At 34.8% G+C, this 27,439-nt stretch overlaps 2 protein-coding genes across 4 annotated transcripts in view; one reads left to right on the forward strand and one right to left on the reverse strand.

The window, feature by feature from the left end:
* The window catches only part of LOC138706225 (fatty acyl-CoA reductase wat-like), a 335,996-nt gene that overhangs the window by 180,683 nt on the left and 127,874 nt on the right, over positions 1–27,439 (forward strand). The window lies entirely within an intron of this gene.
* LOC138706224 (fatty acyl-CoA reductase wat-like) overlaps positions 19,405–27,439 on the reverse strand; it is a 72,741-nt gene continuing 64,706 nt past the window's right edge. For all 3 annotated transcript variants that reach the window (XM_069835265.1, XM_069835264.1, XM_069835266.1), the window contains exon 9: positions 19,405–26,614. In XM_069835265.1, coding sequence (XP_069691366.1) covers positions 26,536–26,614 — 79 coding nt within the window. In that variant the 3' untranslated portion in view covers positions 19,405–26,535. The remainder of the gene's footprint in view (positions 26,615–27,439) is intronic.

Genomic DNA, 27,439 nt, shown 5'->3' on the forward strand with positions numbered 1-27,439 from the left:
TTGAAATAATTATCTCTCTTCTCCTCAACTGGATCCTGTAAGAATTTCAATTTTGCCTGTTTCCTTCTTTCTACTACCATGCAACAATCTTCATCAAACCACGATTTCTTTTTCTTAGTTTCATAATAACCTATGCTCTGCTCAGCTGCAATTTTGATACTATCTCTGATATTTTCCCACACGCTATTAACATCTAATTCTTTCTCAACTTCGTCGGAACTTTCTAAAGTGGCAAACCTATTCGAAATTTCGACCTGATAATTTTGCTTAGCTTCCTCGTCCTTTAATTTCAAAATATTGAATTTAGTAATATTAACTTGTTGCTCTACTCGCTTGGCTACTGATAATCTTTCTCTTAATTCTCCAATCACCAAATAATGGTCAGAATTACAGTCTGCACCCCTGAAAGTTCGAATATCTACTATACTAGTGTGTCTCCGTTTATCTATCAAGATGTGATCTATTAAACCTATAATGCGAAATTTTCAAAATAAATTAATATGCATTTCCTTTCGGCTTCTGTCATAAGCACAAGTGCAATACTTACTCAACATACATAATAATCCTACACAATATACACAACTTATGATGTACAATACATGGTACTGTTGCAATGTAGCCTACTACAACACACATTCTGAAGGTCTCAAAACTAAATTTTCTGCGGTAGTCGGCAAGATAAAGTTTATATTGGGAGACGCTCCTCTCTACATCACATGATGTAATGGATTTATTTTATTTTAGGAGGATATTTTACGACGCTTTATCAACATCTTAGGTTATTTAGCGTCTGAATGAGATGAAGATGATAATGCCAGTGAAATGAGTCTGCGGTCCAGCACCGAAAGTTACCCAGGATTTGTTCACATTGGGTTGAGGGGAAAACCCAGAAAAAAACCTCAACCAGGTAACTTGCCCCGACAAGCAATCGAACTCGGGCCACCTGATTTCGCGGCCAGACGCGCTAACCGTTACTCCACAGGTGTGGATGATGTAATGGATGCAAAACGAAAAAACGCTAAGTCATTGAAATCTATTTTCGCTAACCCAGCAGTGTCCGTAGACTTCTTCCCTGCTAGCATATCTTTTATGTCACAGAATATCGCATATATTCTTAAACTAATCACATAGATGCACAGATCAAAAGTAGACTACTAGCTATCTCCTATGCTCTCTTCTGATAAAGTGAACTAGGTGTACAGGACTGTTTTTATTGTCAGAACAGTACCTCCTCTCCCTGCCTTATGAGTATGACTGAGTAAATAAAGCGCATGGGACGACAGGTAGGTCGCTACCCTCACTGCCCCACCCACTACCGTCCTGCTTTCCAACTTGAAATCGCACTGTTTTCATCTATCGGGTCTAAAGTCTCTAAGCCTGGTCGTGATGTTCACATGTAGGGGACTGTTCTAGCGACGAGTAGAGTTGCCCGGTAGTAACCTAGATACGCAGCTAACCTTCGTGTGGTCAGGTGGTTTTGTTTGGGAATGCGCCTAGCTTGAGGATTAGCGCAATAGATCTAATAAGGTCGCAGTGATGGGTTGTAGTATCCCGTCCCTCAATTATATTCGAATTCAAATTCAATTCGGTTCAATTCAAAGTTGATACGATATTGTAACTTTACTGACCTTACAACGTCAGTCATTCTCTTCTCTTATTTTTCCAATTTTGCCACGAAAACCTTAACTATTTTCATTACCTCACGGCACACCAGATGATAATGTGTGATCCAGAGAATGATCTAAACGCTGAGTCTTCAGCCCTCCACATGTAATTTAATCAATCAATTAAAACCAGCATTATGGAAAAGTGATTTGCAATTTCATTTCCTTTAATAACACACACAGGCGAGTTAGAAGTTACAAAATAATCGAATTAGTGTCCTACCTTTTTATTGACGATCTTGAAACTAACACCGCTAAGTGGCAGTGCCGTATCATCCAAGTGTCAAGGTGTCCGATGTCAGCACAAGCGAAACAAACACGCAGCAGTTGAAAGCTGGTTTTACCTGTGCACAAGTGTACCATTGTTGAGGAGCGCTCTGTTGTGTGTTTTTCTGGGAAAATGTCTGGCAGCAAAGAACATATACAAAGAAATGCTGCCCGTGTATGCTGAGCATTGTTTGTCACGTTAAAATGTCTACAGTTGGGTGCAGAATGTATCTGAAGGGCGGCCAAATATTGAACACAGAATCGGTCGCACAGTTGAGTTTGTCACGAAGGCAAATGTGCAATGACAGGTTAGTGAGTTGATTCGAGCAGACAAGATTAAGAGGAGAGTATGCTAGTCGTTATAGTCACGGATGATGAACCTTGCGTGCATCATAACCAGCCCGGGACAAAATATGCATCAATGATTGGATTATACCGGTAATGGTGCACTTGTGCAGAGACATCGCCATTTGCAACTGCTGCTTTTTTTGTTTTATTTGTGCGCAAGCCTGTAATAATAATTCTATCTAGCTACGATAATTTCAGGAGCCTTATTCAGGAATGTACAGTATATCGCTAATTGAATTTGTAATTTACATACTAATTCGCCTTTGTAAAAAGAGAGGAATGCGTGTAAGATGAATATGTGAAATATAGTACTTAAGGGATTAGGTACGCTTACAGCAGTAATATTTTGAAAATATTCAACATTTTTTCCCTCCATTATTGTATCATGTACAATAATGAAAATTAGTATGTGTAAAACGCTATCTTTCTGCTATATGAAAAAAATATTTTTACGATAAAAAATATTTATATATTATTTTTAAATTAAAAATGGTGGCAGTTCACTGTGCAGTGATGAAGCGTTTCCCTCATAACTAAAAAATTATCCAACATTCTGTAATGAATTTTTTTATGTTATTTATGCATGTCATATCTACAATACGATGGAAAATCACTTCTCTACTTTTAATAGATTGTCTGATAAAAATAAATTTACTTAAAAATGGTCAAAGATCAGTATTTTCTTCTAACACAAAAGAATAAAATACATTATTTATTAAGGAATGTAGTTGAAAGAGCATGATATTGTGAACATGAGTTTCAGCAATAAAATGAAAGAGAGAGAAGATGAGAAAGTTGAAAAGTTTATTAGTTATGAGGAAAAGGCATCACTGCACAGTGAAGTGCCCTATTTTGAATTAAAAAATACATAAATAATTTTTTTAATCGTAAAAATATATTTTTTTAATATAGCAGAGGGAAAGTGTTTTACACATACCAATTTTCATTATTGTACAAGATACAGTAATGGAGGAAAAAAATGTTAAATATTTCCAAAAATTTTACTGCTGTGAGCTGTACCTAACCCCTTAATATCTCACAATTTATTATTGTTATCTTCTCTACTTTATTATTGTTAAATCTCTGCCCATGAATCTCTATGAAAAACCCGACGTCAGAAAACAGATTCGTGCCAGAAAATTTGGTTGAATTTGCTCGACAGCCCGATGAGGGACAAGGTAACCAGTCGACTGCTGATCTCACATTCACCTGTCTCAGTTCTCATTTACTTCCTCTCTGATGGATAATACATTTTAAAATTCAATCAATATTTATCTTTGTTTCAAACTGGCTGCTGAGTAACCTAATACCACTCCCAGAAGTGCTTAATTCTTTCATACTCAGAACGCCGTAATAAATGATTTCTTTTCGTCTGAGAAACTTTAATGTAGTCCTGACATCATCCCACAATTCAAGTTTGTAAATTCTGGGTGTGTGCAGACTGCGCGCGAAAAGGTTTACTGTTCGATCAACTGCGCGAGAACAAGTTCAGCATTACCTGAGCAAACAGGTCGACTGCGCGAGATGAGGTATGCTGTAAACAGGTGGACTGCGAGTGAGTGTTTTATTTGCAACTTGATAATGTTTGCACATAACTGTTGGCAGCACTGTTATCATTAGTCAGTTTTTGTGAGAGTAACAAAATTTTTATTGACGGTACCTTTGACTACTGCTGTAATTTTTTTTATCAGTTATTTACAATTCATGTTTCAAACAATGATCAGTACATCTCCTTAGTATTTTGTTTGTTGTCAAACAAAACAGCAGTTACTTACGAAAAAGTATTAACTAAAATCGTAAATGTTTGTGATGATATGAATATTAAGTTTCAACCGTCAATCATTGTGTCTGATTTCGAAGTAGCTATACACAAAGCAGTTAGTCAGGTGTGGCCATTTTCATCAATAGTAGGTTGTAGATTTCATTTGACGCAGGCCTGGTGAAGGAAAATTCAGGCGTTAGGGCTATCTTCCGATTATAAAGAAAGTAACACTGATATAGGTAAATGGTTACACTGGGTGTTTGGTTTTGGATTTTCTTTGTTCCGACGAAGTTGGGGATGCTTTTATTGAAAATTTAATGAGTATTAAGCCCGACAGTGAAAATGTTACATGTTTTGCTGATTTTTTGACAACGAACTTCATAGATTCAGAATGTGGGTTTCCGCCCCAAATTTGGGCTTCCAATACTATAAGTTCTGAAATAAACAACTAATGCTTCTGAGGCATTCCACAGGGCTTTTTAATTTTCACAGTGAACATCCACATATATATTTTTTTGTTGATACTATCGTTGAAACTCGCACAACCACCTACATTAAACTGAATGATACAGATAGGCCTCACGATCTAACAATAAACGTGAAAAACATGTGCAGTATATGCAAGAACTGATTTTAAAGTACAGAAATGGAACTATGACACGTTTGAATCTTTTAAAAAGCGTTTCTTATTATTATCATAAGGAATGAAAATAGTTTCCGTGTCTTTTTAAATACCTTGACGAATGCACTATTATGGGCATGAGAATATGACAAAGCATTTTAACCATACCTATGACTGGTGTAGCTTGGCAGACATAGAGAGTCCTAAGTCTCTGAAAATGGGAAAGAAAATGCTGTAGTGCCAATTTAACTTGTGTTTTTCTCCGCGCGCAGTTGACTTGACTCAAATTTGACCACCGCGTGCAGTTGACATATTTCGAAAAGTGAGCGCGCGCGCAGTTGACCACTTCAGAGCAGGTAAAATTTTGGGTCTGCGCGCAGTCGGGATCCCCCGTAAATTCTACACCACATGTAGACTAACAACCTGTTATAATAGTATATTTTCGCACAATATGCAAACCTATTAATATTTAAATTGTCTGTAGTCGATTAAATATGCGCGTATGCACAGTTACCGGATGTTTCAGCAGACCTTGGTAAGTGACAGTATAACGGGCAGTGCAGAGCTCTGTTGCATTACTTGCACATTCACCTTATTAGCAAAATAACCCTTCAGTAGTCATGTGATATTTTTATTCGTCCGTAGTCGCGTGGATTACAATAGTATTCGATACTAATTAATCACTAAAACATGAATAGCAAATGCAAATTAAATGTTTAATACACCATTTAAGTATTTATTACTATATCTGAAAGTCATAAAGCATTACTATAAATACGAGTATATGAATTCATGTATAGCTATTTTAATCCACTTCAGCGGTCATCAGCACACTGCACCCTCGGGCTAGCGTCTCTTATCCGCGTAGAAGAGACTGCACTATGGTGCATCCATGGCTGCTGGCGGGTATGCTCTCTACCACTTCCTGCTGCACGACGGGTCATACCACGTTGCTCCGCTTACCTTTTACCCATTTCAGCGAGTGCTAACGACCACTGATCTAATTTAAACATCTTATGTTCGCCTCCTCTTACAACTACTCCTGCTGTATTCTTGTTCATCGTGAGCAATGTTTTCTACTTAAATAATAATATTAATAGCCTAATAATAATAATAATAATAATAATAATAATAATAATAATAATAATAATAATAACAATGGCTTTATATAACCTGGCAGAGTTAAGGCCGTAAGGTCTTCTCTTACACTTAACCAGGATTAAAACTTGCTTACATAGTTGAACATACAACTGGATCGGATTTAAGTAATTACATACTGATACGGTTTAGGTGCATAATGAGATCAAAACACGTAGTTACATAAAAATTTACCTTATAAAATAAAAATAAACACAGTGGAATATATATTAATGTTGTTAGAATCAAATACGAATCACACAAAAACAGAAGCCGATAATGCAATAAAAATGTGCACAGTAAAAATAAACATAAACACATTGGAGTATAAACACAAATGTCACTTCGGGTTAGGTTCCCGCGTAAATTTAAAGATTACAGGTAGTCTATCAACTATTGCGAAAATCTTAATTGCGTATTTCGCTGGTTTGGCTGGAATAGGACTCATATATACATTGGCCCAAGGCCAGGTCTTTCACTGCAAACCCAGCTTTCTCCAACCTTTCCTATTTTCTGCCTTCCTCTTAGTCTCCGCAAATGATCCATATATCTTAATGTCGTCTATCATCGATATCTTCTTCTCCCCCTAACTCTTCTCCCGTTCACCATTCCTTCCAGTGCATCCTTCAGTAAGCAGTTTTTTCTCAGTGACCCAACTATGTGTGTTTTTTCAGTTCAAGTGATTACCAAATTCCAAACCAGCCAATAATTAGAATTTATAACATATTCCATCATAATATTAACAGCTACTACTATTTCGAAAAATTACGAAGTTTAATTCAGACGCATAAAACCATATCTGTTTGGCAGATATTTTTATTGTATTTTTACTATTTAAGTTAACCTGAAAAATTCCCCTTGTTAATTATCTTTAAAATACTGCAATATACAATGCATTGTTCACATGCGAAAACAGAAGAGTTCAGACTGAATTAAAATTATGCAATTTTATATAAAGCAGCATATGTACTTTGTGGATGGTAACTAAAATGAAACTGATAAGTAATAGATCAAGAGGAGAGATGTGAAAATGCAATTTTTTTTCTCTCTAACATTCACTGCATCCAAATAAAAAAAAAAAACTGACGACACTTATTTAACAATTTATCTAAGCTCTTAATACTATTTTACAATTTTGAATTTATTCCACAAACACAATTATTGTTCGCCGCTATACTTTTTGCGCGTTGTCATAACAAACATTCACGTTTATGGAGAATTTTACATTATATGAGATATTTTGTGTTATTTTAAGAAAGAGTAAGATTACGTACCGTTTTCCCTATAAATTGTGAAATTATAATTCGTATATCCCTAAAAAAATGTGAAGTAAATAACTTTTTCTCCCCTTCCGTTCTGAATAATTCGGTCAGTGTTCGCGTCAAGGATGATTCTTATTTCCGATAACTGAAAGATAATTTGATTTTGAGATATGTTTATTATATGAATATTTAAGTTTACTTTTTCATGTAGTATTATGTAAGAGCCTAGATCATATATATATATATAACAGGTCGGCATTATAGGCTTTGACGTTAATAACTTTTGTCAGGTTTACTACGCTGCCATCTAGTTGTTACATAAGGAGTCACGTCATAATTTCCATTTGAATTGCATTAGCGACTGTACTGCCATCTCGTGTTCGTTTACGGCGAACGGGTGGCGATCCTGGCGGTTTTTCTCTTCAATGTGCTGCCGATTTTAACATAGCGATGTGTTATCTGTTACATATATATCTAGGATAAGAGTGAGTAGAAAAGCTTTGTACTGTTGAGTTTGCCTCACACCTTAAAATATGTCTAAACCAGTAGTCGGAAGGTTGTGCATTTTTGACGTCGGAGCAAGGTCGGACTAGATGAACACCTGAAGAGGAGTACAGCAATCGCGTACCGGCAAGCTATTACAGTTGTATAATGTATGGTTCAGGGGAATTGTTTAAGTTCTAATTTTATTTATACGTTGTATTGTATCTATACAGGGTGACCCGTACGGAATGTCATTAATTTCAGGGGCTTATTCTGTGAGATATTTCAAACAAGCAAGTTAAATACAATTTTGCTCGTGTTTACTTCCTTATTGTATATGAAATATTTCATAGGATTTTTGTGAAAGTTATTGGTTTAATTCCCAATATGCTCACTCAATTTAAGAGAGCGGTGTATTATGATTAATAATTGATTGAAAGAATATTAGTTTTGTCCTTTAAATGTGCGGAAATTTCATCCGAACGAATGTAACATTGTAAATTTCCTTTTGCTAAACGAAAAGTTAAATTTTTTCGGATCAAATTTATACACATTTAAAAGACAAAACTAAAATTATTTCAGTCATTTGTTATCATAATACACTGCTCTCTTAAACCGACTGAGCATATTGGGAATTAAATCAATGGCTTTCCCAAAATAAGCTAAGGAATGTTTCATATAAAAACCATTTTTGTCTCGAAAAGGAAACAAAAACGAGCAAAATTGTATAAAATAGCCATATGCACGAAATTAGATGTAAGTTAGGCCTATAGGTCGTCACTGTAGAGTTCAGTATTGAAGCTTATCAGCTATTCTTCGCCCTCAGAGCTCTGGATGCCGATGTTCGTAAAAGAGAGCACGATTGCTCTGAGGGATGATGTCACAGACCACCGATTCCGCCGGTCACTGGCTTAAAGTGTTTATTTCTATATTTGTATGTTTATAGCAATTTCGGAGCCTCATTTATATATGCGAACGCTTCTGCTGCTGGCTGTATTATGAATTTCATGTTATTGTAAGTACATTAAATTGATTACTTACTCACTTATGGCTTTTAAGGAACTCGGAGGTTCATTGCCGCCCTCACATAAGATCGCCATTGGTCCCTATCCTGAGCAAGATTAATTCAGTCCCTACCATCATATCCCACCTCCCTCAAATCCATTTTAATATTATCCTCCCATCTATGTCTCGGCCTCCTCAAAGGTCTTATTCCCTCCGGCCTCCCAACTAACACTCTATATGCATTTCTGGATTCGCCCATACGTGCTACATGCCCTGCCCATCTCAAACGTCTGGATTTAATGTTCCTAATTATGTCAAGTGAAGAATACAATGCGTGCAGTTCTGCGTTGTGTAACTTTCTCCATTCTCCTGTAACTTCATCTCTCTTAGCCCCAAATATTTTCCTAAGAACCTTATTCTCAAATACCCTTAATCTCTGTTCCTCTCAAAGTGAGAGACCAAGTTTCACAACCATACAGAACAACTGGTAATATAACTGTTTTATAAATTATATTGATTAGAAACAAAAATATTTTGTTACATTGTTTTATCACGTTGTACAGTTTTGTTTTCGTACAAATGTATTGTAATTGTGCTGTTCCATACTACCTCATAAAAATGGATCGCGCTCTGTCAGTGCATAGGCGCCGTACCGCCACTGTTCAGTTGAACCTTCTCTCCACGCGTGATCAGTATGCAGAGTTTGCCGAGCAAAGAGATTGGCGGCTCCATGGTATGACGTCACAGAGCACGGAACGTGACGGCCACTAGTCTAAACGATTAATTGCAATTCTATAAATATTACATCAATATGTGACTGCATTTCTTTGTACATTTCCAGCTTAAATATTGAATAATTTATAATGATTACTTCCGTGTGCTCACGTAGGTCTACAAATCCCATTACGCAATCATGCTATGCGATTCAAAATTATATTTACATACAGAAGGCAATAAGTTTTATATCAACCGACACTGCCAATGTAAGTTACGAGCAGTTTAACCTTCAGCTTGAATAGCACTGTAAGTTAATAACCAGTATTAAGAAAATTTACGGTGGCTAACGATATGTTATACTTTGTTTTTATCTTCTACGATACAATTCTACACCGCATCTCTCAAAATTTTTCAAAATTAAATATTTTAATAAAACTTTTTTGTCGACCTTAGTGGAACCGCGTTAATAGAAATTGGATATTTTTCCTTAAATTCAGTTTTATAATCTTACATCGAGATAACCTCACTGTCAGATAAATTAAATGCTTTTTCCTGGCATGCAATCTTTATGGAGAAATGTTGTATTGCGAACTTAGTATTCTGAAGAAGATAATAATTGTAATAGATTGAATTGGTGCGTTTTTTAAACGAATGCATTGTGAAACTATTCAAGAGAACTGTGGAGTGAAAATAACCACAGAACCGAATGGCAAACACAGTTCAGGTCATGACGCCATTTATTTTGCCCTGAAGGCGCATTTACAATTCGCCGCTGTACAAAAAAGCTTACAGGTACATGTAGCTTACGTACACCTTCCCTCCACAGAGGAACGGACATAGGCGAATGTTTTCTTTGGGTTACTTCTAGTTTGGTTGTCCATGTTGATTTTGATTTCTTTTACTTTACTTTACGTATTCTGGCTAGTTTTGATTTGCTCGTGTTTATCTTACCTCCATTAGTTTATTTTTTGTTTGTTTAGTTTAGTTTCAAGTTAGTTTTCCTTTGCTTAGTTTGATTTTGGTTTGTTCAGTTTAGTTTTATAATATCCTTAGATTATTTATAATTTCTGTGGATAAGCTTTGATTTGCATAACATACTTAAAGTTTCTTTAGATTACTTGTAGTTGGTTGGATTAGTTTTCCTTTCTTCAAATTAGTTTTATTTTCTTGGGTTAATTTCAATTTCATTAGCATAGTGTCGGTTTGTTAGTTTTCTTTTTACTTGTTTGTTATAGTTTATTTAGTTCAGTTGAGTACCTTTAGGTTTGTTTCGGTTTTTAAGTCAGAGTATTTTTAAAGTCAATTTCAGTCCCTTTAGGGAGTTTCTGTTTCTTTTGGTCGGTTTCCATTTCGTTAGTTTTGTTTCAGTTTGTTTAGATTGATTTCAGTTTCTTTAGGTGCAATTCAGTCTCTTTAGGTTAGTTTCAATTTCTTTAGGTTAATCTCAGTTTCTTTACGTTAGTTTGAGTTTCCTTATCTTTGTTTCAGTTCATATAGGTCACTTTCTGTTCGTTTAGGCTAGTTTAAATTTCTTTATACTAAGAATTTCCTTAGATTAGTTTCAGTTTGTTTAGTGTAGCTTTTGATTCTTTAGTTTGCTTCCAGTTTTTCCATGTTAGTCTTTGTTTATATTAGTTCCAACTTATTGTGCTAGTTTCAGTTTATATAAGTTAGTTTGACTTATTTTAGATTGGTTTCAGTTTATTTTGGTTTCATATTCTTCAGATTATTTTCAGTTTACGTTAGGTTTAGTTCCTTTAGGTTGGTTTCAGTTCATTAAGCTAGTATCAGTTTCTTTAGGTTGGATTGAATTTTCTGAAGTTAGAGAACTTTAGATTAATTTAAGTTTCTGAGGGTTCATTTCTTTTTTATGTTGGTTTTATCTTTCTAGGTTGGTTTCAGTTTCTTTGGATTAGATTAGTTTTTATCAGTTTCTTTTATTTTAACAGTAGTTTTGTTTCCTCTCTTTAGTTTTAGTTTACGTAGTACATTTTTCAGTAGAGGTCTCTAAAAGCTATACTGACCAACTTTACATTAATGCAGCTCAATAAGGACTTGTGTCACAATATATGGAGGAACACAAAAATTCAAACTTAACACAAACCTTAAAAAAAATCTGTATTATGAATGATGACAACGGCGAGTGATCTGTCTGAAGGCAGATATTTCCCTTAAACAAAGCCGTGTGTAAATGAACCGTTCGAATGTAGGCTAAACATAATTGGTTAAAATTCGCCTGCGAATACAAAAATGGATTTGGTAACTGGATGTCTAAAACAGATAATAACTGTATGCCACGACCACTAAGAACAAATGATCCCGGTTGGCATTAAAATGTTTGGCATGAGGAACAAATTTTGACTGTGCTCTTAATACAGAAGAGTAACATACGACGGAAAAGTGTGGTTCCTTTTTGTTGTAGGCATATATTCAAAACTGCAAGAGTTTAATTAATTTTACGAATTAATCCGTGTGGGAATATCTAACCCCAAAAACTAAAGAAGTTTTGAATTAGAGGCATACATCCGTAATTACGCATGTCCTACTGTAAATTAATTGTTGCACACGAAATAGCTTATCCTGCATTATTCCCGTAAAGACTAGTGTTAAGTTAATTGTTTAAGTAATATGATATATTTATTTGTAAGTAGTCTTAACCTTAAGTCTAAAATTTAATTGTGGAAATAATGATTTCTTAAAAGAAATGGCTTTTGAGGACATACTTACTACCTGTTATATTTTGTTTCCATATCTCTTTTTTCCTATGGAGAAAACGTCTTAAAATATGAATGAAAATGATTTTATGTAAATCGTAATTTTCTGTAGTTTCCTTCATAACAATAATTTGTAATTTAATTTAAAATCGAGTAAATATAGTGTGATGTTTGTCACAGCAGGTTGAAATGACATTTGTTTCCTTCTCTGAAGTAGTCTCTTCGGCAACAATATGGCAGTCCCAGCTTTTTCCCACGGTTCCATGAATTTATGAAGTTTTCAAATGTGACTCTGTTGAGCACCTTCTACGATCATACCTGGATCTCATTTTAGCAGGAATTTCATCTTTGAGGACAAGAAAATTTCGGAGAGGCAAGGTCAGACGAATATGAAGGATGGAAAGCGACTTGTATTTTTAGTAACAGGAACTGCCGGACTGTACTGTGTGGGAGAGTGGAATGTGTTCTTGGAGAACGCACTCCTTGTTCTTCTGTGTGTTTGCTCCGAGTGCTTTTTCGTAGCCTTTTCAAGACTCATATTAAACTTTACCGTTGACAGTTTTATTGCAATGGAGAAATTTCTTATATACAACAACATCAATATTAAAAACAAAAACAATAAAAATTTACGTCACTAAATTTTCCTACATTATGTTTAACGTGAAATGAGCATTGTTCATTCTCCGTTATCTAACACAGATTAAAGACAAAAATTAAACGGTGTTTCGTCAGTACGGTATTTTTTTCTTACGAGTTTATCCGACTTCGCGACTTTTCCGCTTGCTGACTATTGTCGCACTTATCAAGAAAGAATGCTGCTTGCTCCTGAAGAAGTGTAACGCTAGAACACATCAGGCTTACACCTGTGATTCAATTTAAATGAAGTCCTGTACCGTTTCTGTTTAAATAAATAATAAAAAAATGCAGATGCGCCTTTGGCATATGGAATTATAATGTTATTAAGAGAGTCAGAGAAAACCTGATCTCTGTTACTGTGTGTTCTGTAAATGTCGTAAAAATGATTCCGAAAGTTTTACAGGCATTGACTAGTCATGTTGCTGAAGATATTTGATCCAATCCCTAACACTAGGCACGCATAAGTTAGCGAGAAGAAGAACATGCATTTTATGTCTGTGGGGGATAAATCTGTTGCTTGTCATAGTTGAATAGTCTTTTCCTACATTACATATAAAATCGTGTTACATATTGTAAACGCGATAGCAGAAGAGACTTTGCAACCTCACCATTACTTTCAAGACATCAGAACTGCTGAAATAAATTATGAGACATGATATTACTTTAGAAGAAACTGAACAGTTTTCTGGTTTAAGAGAATGACGGATGAACTTAGCATTCAGTAATAACCATTAAGAGAAGACGAGGCGAAGAATAGTAATTTATCCCATGTATCACACAAAGCTAATGCCACTGATAGCCTATAATTTATTGAAGGTTTTAGTTCTATAAGTTTTATTATTTAGTGTACATTTGCAAAGCAGTTTATTTTGTGGAATAAGTCTGTGAAGAGGTATCCTGTACATATCAGAACGCCTACCAGACGTTATTCTTCTGTGTACAAAAGAGTTTTAAACATATTCGCTTAAGGGGAGGCAGAGGTGAATATTTCAAAATACACAAAATTTATCCGATTTGTTTGAAATTGATCATGGATACTAAATATGTTATTAGTAATGGATATACCAAGTTTCAACTTTCTAAGTACAATAGTTCTGTAAATATTAATAATTTTATAAAACTTTATATCGTTTGATATAAAATGCTCCATGCACCATATTGTAAGAAATGTTCAATATTTCTTTTTATTTATATGTTCAGAGAAGGTATATAAATAATGATAAATATTAGTTTATTATGGAAATAATATAGTAATACAGTTATCTTGGTTTTAATTTCATACTTTTAAAGGGCACAAAATCAAAAACTAACATCGGAATATGAAAGTTAAAGATAATAAAAAAAAAACAAATTTTTCATTTTTTATTCAGTTTTGTTCAAAATTTCACCTCTGCCTCCCCTTAACTACCCAGGCAACATCTATCGCTTGCGTGTGGTAGTCGTTTCTTGGTTCTCAATGCCTGTATGCAAAGTAATGTTCTTGATTCATTAAACACTGGAGAGATATCAGTGTTGGCTTCAAATTCATACGACTTACGACCTACTTATTGTTCTAAACAGTGACTGTGTGTATGAAAAGTGTTAAGTTATACAACACCGTGTCGACCTGGTTGGCGAGTTGGTATAGCGCTGGCCTTCTATGCCCAAGGTTGCGGGTTCGATCCCGGACCAGGTCGATGGCATTAAGTGTGCTTAAATGCGACAGGCTCATGTCAGTAGATTTACTGGCATGTAAAAGAACTCCTTCGGGACAAAATTCCGGCACATCCGGCGACGCTGATATAACCTCTGCAGTTGCGAGCGTCGTTAAATAAAACATAACATTAACATTACAACACCGTTCGCTCTACATTGCCCGTCTTCCTGTCACTCATTAAAACTTGCCGAAAATCCGGCTATTTGCATTGGATTACACAATGGGCATATTTAATCGACTAGAGACACTGTAAACATCACTAGGTTCGAGTACTGTGTGCAAATTTACTTTTATAACTGGTCGTTATATGTGGTATAGAATTTACCGCGCTTTAATTTAAACTTTAGAACTGCGACATCATATCAGGACCACATTAAAGTTTTTCAGACATATACTCGTACAAACCATTTATTGTCGTCCTGAGTATGAAAACATTAAGCATTTCTGAGAGTGGTATTAAATTGCTAAGCAGTCAAGTTGAAACAAAGTTATGGTTAGCATGAGAAGAAATTCTATAGGAGGACATGGAATGCAAAATAATAGGACATTGCTGAAAATAGGAGGACTTTTTAAAAATTGGTATGAACAAAATTAAAGATAAAAACAATGGCTTACCTTAGTTCTCTCACTACTTGCTGGATCAGTATTACATCTGTACCCTACTTATCGGTGGAACACACTTTGTGCACAAGAGTCTGAAGAGACGAACTTATATCTTGTAACAAACAACTATGGAACTGTTCACAGGATATGTCCTCGAAGGTCGACCTGGATGGCGAGTTGGTATAGCTCTGGCCATCTATGCCTAAGGTTGCGGGTTCGATCCCGGGCCAGGTCGATGGCATTTAAGTGTGCTTAAATGCAATAGGCTCATGTCAGTAGATTTATTGGCATGTAAAAGAACTCCTGCGGGACAAAATTCCGGCACATCCGGCGACGCTGATATAACCTTTGCAGTTGCGAGTGTCGTTAAATAAAACATGACATTTATGTCCTTGAAATTATATTTCACCATGATGATACCTCTGACTGTCTCCGTTAGCATGCGATTTCGTTCTTTTGTCCATTGAGCAGATATTAGGGAAAATACTCTCTCAACACTTCCATTGTTACTTAGGATAAATAAATAGAATTGACATTTTTTAAGAGTTCTGAGAAAGTTTCAATGCTCGCAGAAGTATTGGAATTGAAGAATTTGCACCATTGTTTAAAGTTAAATCTTTGTCCAAATTAACTTGATTGGCATATCTTTGTACATTGCAGAATAAAATTGATAAAATAGTTTAGAATCATGAATAGTGACATTTTTAGAGTGTAAGAATTCAATGCATGTCAATAGGTCATCATATTTTATGTTTTTTTTTATGTGCTCTAGCTTCAACCATTCAAAGTAGCTAAATTCTTTAATAGATTTTCACCATTTGTTTTATATATTCTATGCATCATATCGCACATTATTCAATATTCATATTAATTCTAGTTGAAATGTTAAATTCTGGACATTTCATTTTTTTAAATGCTTGCCGGACAGGATAAAATGATTAAAAAAGGGGACATGTCCTCCTTTTGCCGGACAGAAGGTAACCCTAAAGTTGATTGAATTTTAAAATGTATTATGCATTGGAGGGTAGATGAAGTAGAAATAAGACACGTGCATATACGTCCAGCAGTAGGCCGGTTGTCCTTGTCCGTCCACGGGCTGTCGCACAGATACAAACATGTTTGCTCAAACTGTCTTCCTGACACGAATCTGTTTTCTCATATTGGGTTTTTTTATGCAGATTCATGGGCAAAGATGTAACAATTATAATGTAGATAAGGATACAGTAATAAATAGTGAAGTATTAAAGTACCGTACTTGACATCCCCCTCTTACACACTTTTATTATCTTTTTTTTTTTACCAAATTATGTAAGTTACAAATTGAAGGATGCTTTGAAAAAAGAACCACAGCCTAAAAAATGCAAATTTGAGATATGAAGCGTATGGTGAGCGTTTTGTAGCGGTCATGGTCATCTACTGCAGCCATGCTCACTGGGGACATTCAGCTCCTAGGGCATACAGCGAGAGACGGGGCAGTGCAGAGAGGGTCGTAGTATTCCCACAGTCTAGTACATACTACAGTCACGAAGCTTGACTTTATGAAGGTACTAGAAACAATAGACTGTGCAGGTACTACGAGTATTTCGCATTGTCTGTAATATAGCGATAGTAGCGATCCTAGTGGTTAGCAACTATCTATGGATACATATTTACTACGTATTGAGCTTCGTGACTGTATATACTAGACTGTGGTATTCCTGCCTGCAGAGTCTAGAGTCGTGATGTTGTGGATGTAGTTCGTCGTACAAATTGCATCGTATATACGGGGTGTAAGGGGTATAAATGCCGTCCTTTTCACAGTCGTCGGAGATGGTTTACAGGATAAAAAAATGTCCATATAACATAGGGTCGAAACTTGATAGTTTTCCCAGAAAAAAATATTTTTTCTCTTATTTTATTCGCGTTATACTGCTTATATCGTTAGTAAAATTACGAAAACAGTTACATCTGTAGGTATATCTAGCAAAGAGTTAATATTAGTTTAAATACATATTTGTGTGTTCTATTACGTTTTCGTGAAATTAAATTAATTGCATGCTTAAATTTGTTAATATTCTGGCCTGAGAGACGTGGCAACATGTTCAGCAGGCAGTACTCAGCACAGACGTAAGTACATATCAGCTGAGATCAAGCTTCCTGTCCATAGCTCTACTGCCGAACGGATGACAGTTCGGTACCAGGTATTTGATAAACAACGTACAATGCCATTCACAGTTTAGGAATATCATAATTATGTTACTAATTTATGGAGAAAATCGTCGTAATTCAAGTGAGGCAAGAAGCTGTACCGTGAATGTTTTCCGTAATGAAGGTTACCTAATCGGCGAACTTTTGTAGCAGTTTCTCAACGATTTATTAGAAACTAGGAGTCTCTTACCTCATTTCGAAAATCACACAACCAGAAATTTCTTTAAAAATGGTACTGCTTTATGAAAGCGGGAGAGATTAAAATGTTGCATTTTAAAAAATTTCATGTGATTTTGTGCAGTAAACCATTATTGTTTATTTTTTAGACGTACCGGTATAATAAAAAAATGGACCAACATTCCCAATATTGTTAAATAAAATTGAAATTTACCATAAAGTTCTATTAATGAGATTGAAAGTTTCTATTTTCTGTTCGTTTTATGTAGCCTAACAACAGTTGTTCTGGTCCGCCCCTGCATTAGAATAGAGTATCTGTTTTGTACCGGTATGTCTGTATCCGCTTGAGCTGTACTGTGTACTTGTAAACTCCCTCTTCCCATCCACCAATGTTGCCAAACGCCTAATATTGTAAACTTTAATAATTGGTTAAATATTGCAATTATAAAAAATGGTGAGGACATTTTTTCTTCCTTATGACATGAATAATCATCAGTTAAAATAATGGCACTTATACCCCTTACTCGCTGTAGAGCGTTCGGAATTTAGGAAATACTATTGAATATATAGACGTCTTTTTAGAGGACTATACCCCCTCCCTCTTTGTAATATAACTAAAATAAGTTATTTACATATTTTGTAACGTATATAAAGCAAAAGAAGTAAATCTAAATACACTGTAAGCATTACTTGCAATATAAACGTCTTGTATTGCTTATAAATAGACTTAGACTTATATGTAACTTTATTTTCAATAACCGAATAAATGAAATAGACTTATTTCTGTTATTTGATATACGTTAGAAAATTCGAAAATAACTTGTTTAAATTATAATGGAAAGACGGGGACGTCGGCTAAGGAAACGCCTATTTATACCCAATGGTATTGTCTAAACCCCGATCGCTCTAATAATATGAATTCGAACAATGCAGATTGGAGAGGAGATGCGCAGGTTCCTTTATCCAGGATATAGACTGGAAAGGCAAATATTTCGTTCTTCGAGTAAATAAATGTTCGAGATGCCTGATTTGTGGACTTTAGTGGCGAATATAATGTGGAGCATCACTATAAAAATAAACATGCTATTACCTATGATTTAGTCGTAGAAGAGGTCGTACAAAAATGACTCAGGATCTTTTCCTTTTCATTGGTTTATATCACGACGCTTTATCGACTGCGGTGATTATCTAAGGTCTGAGTGAGATGAAGATGATAATGCCAGCGAAATGAGTCCAGGGTCCAGTACCGAAAGTTGCTTAGCATTTGTTCTTAATGTATTGAGAGAAACCCCGGAAAAAATCTCAGACAGGTAACTTTTCCAACCAGGATATCAACCCGAGCCTCCTCGTTGCGCGGTCAGTCATGCTAACCGTTACTTCACAGCGGTGGACCTGAGAATCTTAAGAAAGCCTCCTTAAACGAGACAAATTTAATTCTAAGTAATATTAATAATAATAACAATAGTAATATTTCTGATATTGTTATTAATAGTTGCAACGATACTAATGTTTAGCATTTCTGACGACTAATGTTAGCTATTAGAGATGCCGGCGTACTGTAATCTTGTCGTACTGACATTGTTTATGTGCCGGTGATTCCTATTCTCTATTTTGTAAGTCTGTATGTCCAGATATTTCACGTCTCATAGCACAGACACACACGTAGTGTAATCTCTTGGAATTTTTTTTGTAGTCAAGAGAAATGATCTTTATGTGTAAAGTATTCTGTAATCTCTGAATTAAACTAATCTTATTATTTTGTTTAGTTTGGCACATGCAAGGGCACATATTATTTAGGCATAATGCTAATTGGACTATTAAGTAGATGTTTAGAGCAATTATTGTACATACAATTAAACTGACAATAATTGTTATCTGAGAAGCATTTATTTGAACATACAGGGACATCATTTTATTTTTACTAACATTTTTAATATTAACCTGGCTATACCTTTGGATTAATGGTGCAGAGCCGGAAACACAGTTTGCTACCCCCTTCCACGATTGAAGTTCGATGATTCTGGGGTAAAATACAAACAAATCACTTTATTAGGTATAGGAGGGAAGAAAAGTAGTTCATCCATTTACGTAAATTAGGAAATTTCGTAATTTTGAGTTTGATAATTTTCATTAGTTTTTTGTTTAATCAAAATACAGTACAGATTAACAATAAGTGTTTTTGCTCACGAACTGAGTTATCCATGCGAACGTATTCATTATGCAGTGTGTATTATACTGTCTACAGCACATTAGCGTACAATATAGAGAATGAAGTTAAATTGAAAAATAATTAATCATAATATGGATATTTAAACACATTTTTGAAAATGGTGTCTGTTCATTTAGATACAGGCTTCAGTTCTTTTGTGCATATTATCGCACTATAGACTATTGCATCTAATTCCAATTACCACTTTCGTCCTTCGTACTAGTAACTCATGTTGAAATAATTATATACCTATTATATAAAAGAGTACCTTACGTACTGTAAATTCAATCTTCACTTCTGCCCGACCCGCACAGATAACATTACTCAGACATACTATCTATTGTCCGTCCAAGTGGTTATGTTGCAGAATCGTAGAAAGGGGGGAAATCACGTGACAGTTAATTACTTTTATTTAAGTTATTTTAAACAGTTGCGGGTGAGGGAAATCGTGATGAGACGTAGGCAAACGAACGACAGTACCTGTGCGAAAATATGATTCAAGATTGAAAGCTCTTTCGTCACTGGAAAACGCGAACATATTTCTTGAACGTACTATACTCACTAACTCAATACTGTTTGTGTTTACTACGACCTTAAGGCGACTTTGACTGTATACGCTTGGTTCTGTGGAAGGACGGTTGGAGTTTACTAGTAGAGGGGGTGGGAGTGAAGTACATTCAAAAACTCAGGTGCAATAAAAATTGAAATAAAAATAAAATGATGTCCCTGTATAAATAAAAGCCGCTCCACTGAGCAAAACACGATTCGAGCTTCATTCCTCCACAGCACTCATCCTCGCGCTCTCATCCACTTGCTTTCTGCTCCATGCCCCGAGAGCCAGTTCGGGGCAGGTCCCTTGGACAGGCCGACATGCATTTTATTTTTGCATCAAAGCACTGTTTAGCGCACAGTTGAGTCGTATTCATATTGCATTATTATTTAATGTTCTTTACAAGGTGCACAAAAGTTCTACCAATAAAATACGTGCGGAAATAAATGGGCACAATGCAAGTAATTTTCAACAACAAACCGTATCACCCTCTAGCCTTGAAGAATTACAATTTCAGACGTTGATTTTTTGTTAAAATAATTATCTTGGTCTCAATTATTGCTTAACGAAGTTTGTTTAATTTATTGTTCTGCACACTGCGTAAGTTTGTCATACTCAAATAAGAGAACACAAATATATTTCTCAAGATTAACCTTAGAATTTAAGTTTTAAATTACACGATAAACCAGATTATTTATTCACTCACTAATTTCATCTTCAGAGAATTGAATTATTTCACACTAAGCACAACTTAAATGCCGGTACTCAAGCTATAACGCATCTCAAGTACCTGAAAATATCAGTCTGATCAGTGTTCTTCGTCCCATCTTCTCCTTCTTCAATTTTCATACATGGAGTGGTAATTTTATTTCTTTCGGAAAAATGTTCCGGACAATTCCTCCGACACATGTAGTCATAATTACAGAATCTTCACCTCAGATATTTAATTTCTTCCTCGAGGAAGTCATCTTAAAGATTTTACCGTCTTTTACAATCTATCACACTCGGCTCGCTTTAAACTCGATAACCTGGAAACCAACTCGTATGACATATAGGGGAAGGTTGCTATCAATGGGCACTTAAAAGAAATCTTATATAATATCGTCGGATAAAGTAATATTTGTTTCCTTTTTCAAGTAAACTTAAATATTGCCTTCTGTATTTCACTACTCTACAAATAGAAGTCATAAGTATTCGATGTAAATGAAATATTTGGAAAATAACGATAAGCATCATCGGCCCAATGAAGGAGACTCGTTTCCTTCTTTGGGCCAGGTAGTTTCCAGGAATCGGCTGCAGAATAATATTGTTAAATTCAACCCACGTCTAAGTAAATGCCAATACACAATATTTTCTGCATTAATAGGAGTAGTGTGTTGGCATATGGAACCATAGAACATGTATTCGATCCCAAGCAAGACCACTAGGGCACTTTAAAAATCTTCAGATATTTCATTAACACAAGAAAACGAAATACATCATTGTTAGTTTGTAATCAGGCTGAGACTTTCAGCATTTCTATCTCAAATGATTTAATATCTTACAGAAATGAAAAAAAAAAAACACTTTAGGCCCTATTTGTTCTATATAATGTGATTAAACAAAACTAAAACATTTCAAAATAACCATAGTTTAAAGGCTAATCAAACAAAACACCAATTTATATACACTGAAAACAAAACATATCAAAACAATTGAATAACATTATTTAACCCTAAACTCTAAACTCTATCCTTTTTCTCTCGTTGGCTGACCAAATAAAAAACTGAAAAGTTGAAAAAGAACGTACAACGAAAACCATGGCTTCAGTTTTGTTTATAGCAGCTATGATGAGACAAAACAAAACTTTTATAAAATATTTTCACACTTTAGTCACAGTTTTCGCAATAGAACACTTTGGGTCCTTTTGTAACACCAGCATAATTCTCATGAACCCACTCGCTACATGACAGACAGTGAATCATATCTTCTTTTATGTCTTGCAACAGATGCCACAATACCATGACTCCTTCTTAGAATTACATCTCGTTGAACCATTTGAAGAAAACGAGAGTTTGGTTTGAGCTGACTTTTCCAGTGCAGAATTTTCAAGACGTCTCCTTTTAGTTGTTTGCTTTTTACCTCTTCCAGTCTCTGCTTGTACGGACTACTCGTGATCATTATTTTCTGAGCTTTATTTGCACTTCTTTCGAGAGACATTTTGTTTGATATAGGAGATATTTCACCCGAGGAAACTTGCAATTTTGGTATCAATGTTGCTGCATCAGTTGGAAGAGATTCTAAACTATCTTAATTTCCAGATGCTATTGCTCCCTTTTTCTGGAAACTTGGTATTAGGCCTATTTGGTTCTGGAATTTCTTCATTGACAAGCTCAATTGTACAAGCTTCCATAACTGGAACATCATTTGTTTCAAACTGCATCACTGCCACAAAATGCCAATTTTGGAACACATCCCTATTGACTCGCCAAACTCCTATTTTTGCAAATCCATTCACTACAGTCCCTATTGTTGACGCCAGTCCATACGCTTTACCAGACAGTCGTGGAATATGAAAATGAGTAACAACTTCAGGTTTGCTTATTCAAATGCTTAAAACACGACAAGTTCAGTGACTGCAACCTATGAGTAGTGTGTCCTGGAAGTGCCAGCATGATGACTCTATTCTCTCGAGCAATATCTAGAGCATCGAGATTTCTGGTGTGTGTTGAATGTCCATCGGGAAGAAGCAAGACTTGTATTTCCTTTGAAGGAAGGATAGTGTTGATGAAATGCCTTAACCACCTCACAAATACATCTTTGTTAATGTGTCCACTTTCAGGATTATAAGCAAAAATTTCTCCAGGTGGAGCTCCATTTTCTAACCTTTCCCCAGAACGCAAACGTTTGTAGATGATCAGTGGTGGAACATACTGACACGTAGTACTTGTGCAGCAAAATGGAGTAGTAGTGGAACTTCTTTCTTCACTGCTCTTTTATCTTTGAAGGCGAGTACCTTTCTAGGTTTCTTTTACACAGTTGATAAACCAATCTGAACAATGTTGAATACTCGCGTTGAATCGAGTTGGGTTACATCAACAATTTTCTTCATGGTGTCAAGAAAGTGTCTTACGTTTTCTTTATCAAACCCCATAGCTCGAGCAAAAGAGGTCGACTCTGGTTGACGCAAGTTAAGTTGAGGATATCTTCTCTTAAATGCATAATACCATTTCTTTGCGGCCATTCTCTTTTCTTTACTGAATCTATGAAGAATTTCGTTCCTCTCTGCTATATCAAATGCTAGCAAGCGCAGTTCTCTGGGTGTAATAAAAACATAAATTCCTCAGAGAACATGAGCAACAAGTTCATTTTCCACTTCTGCGGGAAGGTCAGCTATGCTATCTATAATTTTTTTATGTTGAACAGCAAAATAACTCTTGCCCGCTAAATGTCTTTGTAATGTTACCCTGGGCATACTATATGTTCTGGCAGCCTCATTGACACCCATGTCACCATTTCGTACTGCAGCTAAAGCACGACTCATATCATCTTCCTGCCACTGACCATATTTCATTTTTAACAGCATCTAGGAAAGGAAGCATATATATTTATAATATATGAATGTATAACTAATCATTCGTTTACATTATACACGTATTAAATCAGCTAGCACGGCTCTTTGTTAACTAATTTGAAACAGTAGTTACGAAAGTGCGCGCGGGTACGGTTTCCATCATTGGGCCACTAGCCCATTCACAGCAACTCGGAGTGGCTCATTGAAGGCAACTAGCACTGCATCGTTTAACATGACCCTGTCTCCGTTCATAGTAACTAAATTTATAATGTAAATATGACTAAATAACGAGAATTCACCGTACTTTCAGACACTATCTGTAGAAATTTATAAAGTATTAATATTTGACAGAAATGCTTCCTTCATTACATTAGTAAATTAGAAGAATAACGTGAAAATCTTAACTTCTTTCACTGCTGCTTTGGGTCTGCGTCGAGCAAATCGCAACTAATGTGGCGACACTTTGGCAACCTGAAGTACACTGAACAGCAACCAGAGTGTGCCTATTGTCAATACATATGGAGATATCGAGCCGGCCCATCGAAGGAACCGGCCCATTGATAGCAACCTTACCCTACATTTATTTAAAGGAATACGTTATGATTCATTTATCTACATTATATTTCGAATTAAAAGTGGTTCTTTTTTCAATACGGAAAACAAGAATAAAATTTATCTTCTTTCCGAGTACACGTATATTATAGGAGGAGTTGGTTGTTACGCCATGCGAAATTTCTAAAGATAAAACTACCGGTACATTTTTAATTTCTCATAGTTTAAGTTCTAATAATTATTGTTAGAAGCACACGATTTTTTTTTTGCTTATTATATTGTCTTTGTAATCTTTAAATATGTGCTAGAAATTCTGATACATTGTTTTACTTATTGAAAAAAATAATAAAATAATAAAGTTTTCATTAATGATCAAAATACATTCATATATATTGGTACAATTCCCTCATTTCTTACATTTCGTATGACAAAGAAATTTTAACGTCATAGACGTAAAAGTAATAGAGGCATTCTTACCAGAAAGAATGGAGTTCGTTTAAATATTATGGTCTTGGAACATATTTGAATCTTTTAATATTTTGAAAACTTGTTTTCTCATATAAGGAAATGTATATCAGAATAAGTTTTATATACTTCAATAAATCTGATAGGGAAGCATTATTATGCTTGTGGTAAGATAACCTAACATTTTCGTAAGCCTAGCTGAAATAGTTTTCCTACAAAGCGTCTATAATAGCTTGAAAAATATAGGTTCCGAAAACAGCGTTTTAAAATTAAATGTATATTTTTTGTCATTAGGGCAAAACGATTTGAATAAGCACATTATATTTATTGAATACATATGTTCTTGAAATATACATATATACAGGGTAGAAGTGAAATAACCTTGCAGACTGAAAGACACTACAGGGTACACGTAAATGAATAGAAAACCTATATTATGTTTTGTAATTAAATGCATGGTTAATTAGAAAATTAAGCTTGAAGTTCAGCAGTTCGGTAACATTGCCGCTAACACACTCTTCTCCTGCTACAGATGTAAGAGATCAACGAATTGTGTTCTCTGGCGTTAAGATGCAACCAACTCGCATCGTGCAGTAGTTTTAAATTAGAGGTTTTTAAAATTACATTTACACGAAAAAAATTCACACTATTGAAATGCGCCAGAGGGATAAATAATTCTTTATTAGATTTCCTATCAATATAGGCAAAAATCACGATCCGACTCGCAATAGTTACCGAATAAGTGGGTGTTAAAAATTTGAGAAAAAAAGAATTTTTTTTTCTGAAAAAACTATGAACTATCCACCCATATGATATTATACAGTATTGTTACAATATGAGCTGTTCGCTCTCAAAATCTGCAAGGCTATTTCACTTCTACCCTATGTATGTATATGTGTGTGTGTGTGTGCGTGCGTTCATGTATATATTTATTATGTACCTATATATGTGTGTATACTGTGTGTGTGTGTGTGCTGTATGTATGTACTGCATGTATGTACAGTATGTATGTATGTATGTATGTATGTATGTATGTATGTATGTATGTATGTATGTATGTATGTATGTATGTATGTATGTATGTATGTATGTATGTATGTAAAAGTGTAATATATTGTTTCTTGAGCAATGATCATTTTAGGAACGAAATTATTGGAGAAAAACGGATGTTCAGAATTCAATTTCAGATATCATAAAACAAAAATTATTGGAATAAAACGGACACTAAATGTGGGAGAGATGTAAGATACAAAAAATAATACTGGACTAAATAGAACAAAAAAAATATAAAATAGATTGACCATTTGAACAGAGAACATCAACCCAACAATGGGAGAATGGAATATTGATGAACATTTCTTTGTAGACAGACAGGAATGGAGGGAGAAATATTTAAAAACTCTGTATTTTTGTAATCATTGGTTCCGGCAAAATATGGATATATTCTAAACCGGTAAAAAATAATTATTATGCAAATAAAGAAAAATATTTTTGATCCCATTAAACGACAGACTCCTCTTAACTGAAGTACGGTACATCTTTTGAATGATAGTTTAAGAAAACAAATTTTTACCAGGAATATCATTGGTAACATGAAAAAGATGTGAAAGATCATGGAATCTGAAAACGTATAATGAAGAAGCAAGTCATTGATTTTTTGCAGTCGTCATCAATGTTTCATGTCATTATTAATGAAATCTGTGTCAATTAATTGCTATTTGTTAACTAGGTTATCAGGCAAACAATAATTACTACACAATTTCTATTTCTATGTAACCCATTTTAAATATACAGTTGTCGCAGTACACTTAAATTGACGTACTGGTGTCTATCAGCAGCGAGAAATCAGTATGAAATTTTATTCCAGGCAGACTCTTGATAAACTTAAGTATGAAAGTGACATGTTGTCCTTCAAATATTAATCTGTTAATGATATGTAGTATATAGTGCCCAAAATAAAAGTGAAGCAAGTATTATCTTCAAAATCAGATCCGCAATGAAGAGCCTGAAAAAAAAAGAAAGAAAATCTATGATCATTAAAAGTATTTTACATTATGAAGGTATTAGCACAGTCTAGTATATACAGTCACGAAGCTCAATAGGTAGTAAATATGCATCTGTAGATAGTTGCTAACCACTAGGATCGCTACTGTCGCCTCATTACAGACAATACGAAATAGTACCTGCACAGTCTATTGTTCCTAGTACCCTCATAAACTCAAGTTTCGTAACTGTATACACTAGACTGTGGTATTAGATTGATTACAAAACATTGGGAATATAGCTGTAATAATGTAATTGAAAATGTAATTCGTACGGGACTTTTGTTACTTATAATAACAAAAATGTATTAATTGACACATTGGTTGTTCATAAATATAGGTATCTATCTTTCTAGATGTACACAGACTTATTTTCTAATTTAAGTTATCTATAATCATCCACTTGAAATAATATATGAACCAGGAAAATAAGAGTTTTCTTCTGAAATTCTTTTCAGGATATTATAGAAATTTTATGAGGTAACTGTAATATTTGTTCCTGACTACTTTTATCATTGTTTCTTCAATGACAAAGGCAACAATATAAGAATTATTAAACATGTAATTTTTGCTACGGAACATTCCTATAATTTATATACAGTAAGTTACTTTGAAGGACAAGTCACAGAATTAAGAAAATCATTTTAATAGAGCATTCATTTTACGTGTTAAACTCCATTCACAATGAAAAAAAAAAAGTAATCGCAAATACAAAGCATATTAACTTGCAACATGAACACAACTATCACTCAATGAAATCGCGAACGACATTAACTCAACTAAAGCAT

Source organism: Periplaneta americana, chromosome 9 (genome assembly GCF_040183065.1).
Source record: "Periplaneta americana isolate PAMFEO1 chromosome 9, P.americana_PAMFEO1_priV1, whole genome shotgun sequence".
Taxonomy (NCBI): Eukaryota; Metazoa; Arthropoda; class Insecta; order Blattodea; family Blattidae; genus Periplaneta; species Periplaneta americana.